Here is a 7,298-nt window from a genome sequence, read left to right on the forward strand (position 1 = left end):
AAGAAGAATGAAAGCCAAGATGAGGTAGGGGATGGGCTGTTTGTAAGAGGGAAGCCAGATCAAAGGAGTCATAAATCTAAGGGAACAAGGAGGTCTAAATCAAAGTAAAAAAGAATCATGAGATGTTATATCTGCAATTCAGAAAAGCATCTAAAAAGAGACTGTCCGGAAAGAAATAAGAAGAAGAAGAAGTTTGAATCTAATTCTTTTAAGTCTCAAGGTAATCTCTCAGCTGATGAGTCTTTAGATGGTTATGGTAGTGTTGACGTTTTTGTAGTTTCTAAAGAAAGTGGAATGAGTGGTTGGATATTAGATTCAGGGTGTTCATACCATATGACACCTCATAAAGAATGTTTTAAGAATCTGAAATTAGAAGATCTTGGTGTTGTAAAACTAGGTGATGATAGACCATGCACCATTAAGGGACATGGGGTTATAGTTTTAAGGTTGGATAATGGAACTGAGGTTGAGTTGACCAATGTTAGGTTTGTTCCATCTTTAACCAAGAATTTAATCTTTTTAGGAACCTTTGAAAGAAAAGGTTATACCTTTTGTTTGAAAAATGGTAAGGCCATGGTTATTAAAGGGTCTATGGTCATACTTTCAGGCACTAGATGAGAGAACAACATTTATATGTTGGATTACGTGCAATGGTCGGGTTTGTTTCTGTGGCAGAGGGTAAAACTGTCAATAAGACAGAACTTTGGCGTAGAAGACTTGGTCACATGAGTGAAACAGGTCTAATGGAGTTGAAACAAAATGTGATTATAGATTTGACAAGTGTTGAGGTTGAGTCCTGTGAAAATTGTGTCTTAGGAAAGGCTAAGAGGGTTAGTTTTGCAACATGCAAACATAAGTCCAAAGCAATTTTAGATTATGTTCATGCTGATTGTTTGGGATCAACTAAGCACAAATCCTTAGATGGTGCTTCGTATTTCTTGTCAGTTATTGATGACTATTCTAGGAGAGTGTGGGTATTCATTCTCAAAAATAAGTCTGATGTGTTTGCTATGTTCAAAGATTGGGTAGTATTGGTAGAAAATCAGACTGACAAGAAGGTCAAGAAGTTAAGGACAGATAATGGTTTGGAATTTTGTAGCGGTGAGTTCAATGAATATTGCAAATTCAAAGGTATTTCAAAGGCACTTGTCTGTTCCAGGTACTCCTCAACAGAATGGGTTAGTTGAGATAATGAACAGGACGTTGTTAGATAAGGTTAGATGTATGTTGATGGCTGCTAGGATGCCAAAAGGGTTTTGAGCAAAAGCAGTAAAGACTGTAGCTTATCTGGTCAATAGATCACCATCAAGTGCTATAGGTATGATGGTTCCCATGGAAAAATGGTCAGGTGAGAAAACTGATTATAGCAATTTAAAAGTGTTTGGTTGTTTAGCTTATTCTCATGTTAGTCAAGGTAAGCTAGAACCAAGAGCGATTAAGCGTGTAATGCTTTGGTACCTTGATGGAGTAAAATGGTATAAATTGTGGAGACTTGATGAAGGGAGTCCTAAGGTAATCATAAGCAGGAATGTAATATTCAAAGACGATTTTATGTACAAAGAGGTGATTGGTAAGGCAATTGATAGTCAAGATGGTGACAAGGGAGTTCAGTTTGAGGTGGATCCATTACCTAGTGTGTATGAATAAGGGAGTACAAGTGATTCTACAAATGATGAGCACATGGGTATTTCTAGAAGTTCGGGTAATACTAGTGATAGTTATTGTTTGGCCAAAAATAGAGGGAGAAGGAAAGTATTTCCTCCTCAAAGGTTTAGGGATAATGAAAATATTTTTGCATTTGCTTTTAGTATAGCAGAAGATGAAAGTTCAGCTGAGCCATTATTCTGAGGCAATTAACTCAGTTGATAAAGAAAAATGGCTAGCTGCTATGCAGGATGAAATGGAATCCCTGCATAAGAACAAGGCTTGGAAGCTTGTTGATAAGCCCAAGGATCAAAAACTTGTGGCTTGTAAGTGGATATTCAAGATCAAAGAAGGATTTCCAGGAGAAAAGCCTAGGTACAAAGCTAGGCTGGTGGCAAAAGGTTTCACACAAAGGGCTGGAATAGATTATAACGAAATCTTTTCACCTGTTGTGAGACATGCTTCTATAAGGGTGATTCTTTCTTTAACTGTTGTTGAAGGATATGAATTGGAACTGCTTGATGTTAAAAACAACTTTCCTTCATGGAAATTTGGAAGAAAAAATTTATATGAATCAACCTCAAGGTTTTGAAGTAGAAGGGCAAAATGGTAAAGTTTGCATATTAATGAAATCATTATACGGATTGAAGCAATCTCCAAGACAATGGTATTTGAGGTTTGATCAGTATATGGTGTCAAATGGTTTTGAAAGAAGCAAGTTTGATAGTTGTATGTACTTCAAAGTGTATGAGAAAGAGAACTATGTATATCTTCTACTATATGTAGATGATATGTTAGTTGCATGTCAAATTAAACAACTAATTAGAGAGTTTGATATGAAGGAGCTTGGTGAAGCTAAAAGAATTATGGGAATGGAGATTACAATAGATAGGAGTAAAGGTTTGTTGTTCCTTACTCCAACTGCTTATATAAAAAGAGTGTTACTTAGTTAAGAGATGGCAGAAAGTAAAGCAGTTTCTACTCCACTGGCTATGCATTTTAAGCTATTTGACAAAGATTCATCCATGTCAGAATCTGATAAAGAGCTTATGCAAAGTGTTCCATATGCCAAAGTGGTGGGAAGTTTAATGTACCTGATGGTATGCACTAGGCCTGACATAGGTTATGCAGTGAGTATGGTGAGCAGATATGTGGCTAATCCTGGGAAAACTCTTTGGGAGGCTGTCAGGTGGATATTGAGATATTTGAAGGGTACAAGAGAGTTGGGTTGGTATTTGGAGAAGGTGTATTTGATAGAGATGTTATTGGCTTTGCAGATTCAGATTTGCAAAGGATTTAGACAATGGTAAGTATATGTCCGGATATGATTTTAAGGTTTGGGGCTCATTAGTGGGTTGGAAAGCATCATTGCAACATATTGTCACTCTTTTTACAACAGAAGCTGAGTATGTTGCTTTTACTGAAGTAGTAAAAGAAGCATTATGGCTTAAGGAGTTCATTTCTGAACTCAAGGGTAAAATGGTCCAAATTGTTGTGTATTGTGATAACCAAGGTGCAGTATTGTTGACCAGAAATCCAATACATCATGAGAGAACAAAGCATATTAATGTGAAGTTATATTTTATAAGAGATGTGGTAAAGTCAAAATTGTTGGAGATTGAAAGCATTGATACTAAAGACAATGCTGCAGATATGTTTACAAAAATTCTGCCTGGTTCGAAGTTTCAGTACTGTTTAGAGCTTCTAAACGTTGGCTAACTCAATCCAAAGGTGGAGATTGTTATAATAATGTTGGAACGTGTTAGCTGGTTCATACTACAGGGACTGATGATGTAACTTTCTTTGTTACTGGTTAGTTTAGATACTTAGTGTTATATGTTTGTAACACCAGGGACTATACTTGTAGATGTTAACAAATATTAGTTGTTGGTAGTTAGAACTAATTTGGGGATAAATATGTCTTAATTAGGGTTTGTATAGTCATTATGTTTCATCACTGTAATCAATTTCTTTCTAATTGCTCATCAATAATACTTGATTTTGTTTCATCTTGTTCTTAATTTCATCAAATACTTATTCAATTCACAACATATTTTTTGTTTTATCTTTTGCCTGGTACGTGCCGTAGCAAACAAAAGTTGGGTAGCACGATTACAAACACGTTTTAGTACTTTTTTTGGTTATATAACAACTATATTTCCGAGATTTTCTGTTTCATTTTATAGTAACAAATAAATTGAAAACGAGTTTGGTAAACCTAAAATGTAAAAAAGAAAAAGAAATACTAATATTAAAGGAGGCAGCCGGTTATCGAAAAGTCGGCTAGTAATAATGAATTGTACTTCATTTCTTGTAATCGGGGAAAAGAAAACGTAGGAAAAAAAGAAAAAAGGTAAAATAGAATTGAGATTGGGGAATATCGAGGAGAAATAATAATAATAATTTGTGTGTTGTGATGAATGAATGAATCCACCACCTTCTCTGCTTTCACTGGCCATTGACGCTGCTGTTTCCAATCTCCACAACATCTCAGATCTCTCTTTCCTTCCTGAACATATCCTCATCGATCTCTTCCTGGTATATGATTGTAGGTTTATATTATACATCTCGTAGTAATCATCGATCAACTTTATTCATTACCTTTTGACCTACTTGATTGATTATGTTCCTTATCTGTTACTTGTTGTTATCAACTATCTGATTGTTGCTTTTCATTCACAAGTTTATTGAAACCTAATTAATATGCCTGCCAACACCGATTTTGGGGATTTTGTTTATGCATAGTATTATTATTATTATTATTAATTGCACGGTATTGATTATTGATCATAAAACTATACGCATTTCTGTTTGTGTTTTCTCAATCAGATTTGGAGAATTAAGTTTCAGTAAATCATCCATTCATCTATCTCTTTGTTCATGCACCGGAACTAATTGTCTGATTATGATTATTCAAATCCCAATTATTCATTAGAATAGAAACACACAGATAGAAATGCCCCTGGCTTTTATGTTCAATTCTCAAATCATACAACACAAACATCCCTACAGTTCATATTTATAAGCACGATCCCCAAAATAACATTCTAAACTATGTACTCGCATATTGTATTTAAGACCGTTTTATTTCAATTTTTGATTCATACAACATAATAGCTTTTCTCTATTATCGTATTTTCTTCTGGTCAATATTAATTAAATACAACTTTCGACACTTTATAACAAGAGACAGATAAAAGCGAGCATAGCAATACGAGAAATCAAATTTAGAGGATACAAGATCAAAACTAATTGGTTAACTTGAATACTATGCACCTGTTTTCGCACATCATTTAACAATATTTGACTCTTTGCAAAATGTACTTTTTAATAAATGCAAGGTTTAAGAATCCTGTTGACTGAAAACACTACAATTAATTTATTTTAATGGTAATTAATCGTATACAAAAGTTTTCCAACAAATAAATGTCAATCCTACAGTTTTCAACTGGCATTTAAAGTGTGATTTAGATGGAACCGTACCCTAAGACTTTTTATTTTTCAGAGAACCCTCAAGGCTGGGAAACTAACCGAGAGGATTGTGAAGATTTTTATTGCAACCGGGCAGGAAGAAATCATTTCTTTGATCCAAGCACTTAATATCAAGCTTACGTTGACCCCTGTTCTACCCACTAGTAAGTTCTACTTCAATCCAATTTGCATTCTTTTAGGTCAACTGTTTTGCGGGGAGTTTGTTTATGTTTGTTTACTTAATAACCTAACGAACATGAACACTTAAACAAACGAACATGAATGTATGTATTGTTTGTTCATTTTTGTTCGTGAACATTTTATTACATTTGTTCATGTAAGTTTTTTGATTTTCGTTTGTTAATGTTTGTTTAAGTTCGTTCGTTCATTTTAAACTGTTGTCTGTTGATGTTCGTTCATTAATGTTCTATAGATAATGCTTGTTTAAGTTCGTTCGTTAACATACTTATTTTAAATTGTTTGGCCCGTTACAAGGTATATAGTTTTAATAACTTTTTAGACATAACACATTGTTTTACACATTATTTAAAACTGGTTTTTGCTTGGTTATGTTTGTTCATCTATGTTCGGTTATGTTTGTTTGTTTATGTTCATGAACCGTTTGTTTATATTGTTAGCAAACAAACATATACAAACATGAACATGCACAATATATTAACGAACGAAAACGAACAGAAAAACCTAGTTCGTTTAATTATTCATGTTCAATCGTTTGTTCGGTTAAAGTTATACGAAATAATTCATTTGGTATGTTTGCAAGCCTGCCTTTTAACATTTGAAACATGTATGACAGGGTGCTCAGACAAATTCTAAAACCGAACACTGTTGGACCTCGTTCTTTTCCTTGACTAAAAGCTTGTTAATTCGTGTACATCACAATATGTCTCAAGTTACCATTGATAAAAACGAGGTCGACATCGTGATTGCTGCGTTCAATTCTGACCTCACATCTTTCTTGGAATCTTGGAGGCCCGTTTTTTCTCGATTCCATTTAATAATCGTGCAAGATCCCGAACTCAAAGATGAACTCAAGATTCCGAAGGGCTTTGATTTTGACGCCTATATCAAATCCGACATAGAGAAGGTAATACCCCCTTCTAACACGTCCATGTTTTCCGGATACGTGTGTCGGTATTTTGGCTACCTCGTATCCAAGAAAAAGTACATAATATCAATTGATGACGATTGCACTCCCGCTAAAGACAGCAATGGTGATTTAGTAGATATAGTCACCCAACACATTATTAACCTTAAAACACCAGCAACACCTTTCTTTTTTAACACTCTTTACGACCCGTATAGGAAAGGATCCGACTTTGTTCGTGGGTACCCGTTTAGCCTACGAACCGGGGTCCCATGTGTTCTTTCATGTGGGCTTTGGCTTAATTTAGCGGACCTTGATGCACCGACTCAATCTTTAAAGCCCGAATTGAGAAATGATAGATATGTTGATGCGGTCCTGACTGTACCCAAGGGGTCATTGATGCCCATGAGTGGGGTCAACATAGCATTTGACCGTGAGGCGGTGGGGCCTGCGATTGTGCCGGCTTTGAAGCTTGCGAAAGAAGGGAAGGTTAGGTGGGAGACAATGGAGGATGTGTGGTGTGGGCTTGTGGTGAAAGTGGTGTGTGATCATTTGAAGCTGGGCGTGAAAACTGGGGTTCCGTATGTTTGGAGAAATGAACGAGGGAGTGCGATTGATAGTTTGAAGAAAGAGTGGCAAGGGGTTAAGCTGATGGAGGAATTGGTACCGTTTTTTCAGACATTGAAGTTGTCAGAAGATGCAGTTACAGTTGAGGCTTGCGTGGTGGAAATGGCTGCGGCTATTAAGAAGGGGTCACATCCCGAGCTTGCTAACGCTGCAGGTAATATGGTTGAGTGGGTGAAGATTTGGAAGGAAGTTGGGTCTCGGGTTACGGTTTGATTCGGTTTGTCTGTTATGTGTCTGAAAGTTGATAAACAGGGTCTATGAATAAGTAGTGTACTTTTATTATTTTGCTTTGTTGTTAGTGTTGAATTATATATACTTGGATGTTTTGAACCATTATATCTTTTGCTCTGTTTATCTCAGTTTGTCTCATGATAATCCTTTATATTGTTGTTTGGTTACTGAATTGTGAAATCATAATCATCCTGATGCTGAAATCTGTAAGGATCCCATT

General features: G+C 35.7%; 1 protein-coding gene across 1 annotated transcript; it reads left to right on the forward strand.

The window, feature by feature from the left end:
• Window positions 1–4,001: 4,001 nt before the first annotated feature.
• Window positions 4,002–7,087, forward strand: LOC143586817 (putative UDP-arabinopyranose mutase 5). The gene is made up of 3 exons (XM_077068281.1): window positions 4,002–4,182; window positions 5,150–5,279; window positions 5,930–7,087. The coding sequence occupies exon 3, from the start codon at window positions 6,017–6,019 to the stop codon at window positions 7,058–7,060; it is 1,044 nt and encodes a 347-aa protein (XP_076924396.1). The 5' UTR covers window positions 4,002–4,182; window positions 5,150–5,279; window positions 5,930–6,016; the 3' UTR covers window positions 7,061–7,087.
• Window positions 7,088–7,298: the final 211 nt, after the last annotated feature.

Source organism: Bidens hawaiensis, unplaced genomic scaffold, assembly GCF_021521415.1.
Source record: "Bidens hawaiensis isolate Kalapana, Puna unplaced genomic scaffold, B.hawaiensis_p1.1 tig00034994_1, whole genome shotgun sequence".
In the NCBI taxonomy this organism is placed as follows: Eukaryota; Viridiplantae; Streptophyta; class Magnoliopsida; order Asterales; family Asteraceae; genus Bidens; species Bidens hawaiensis.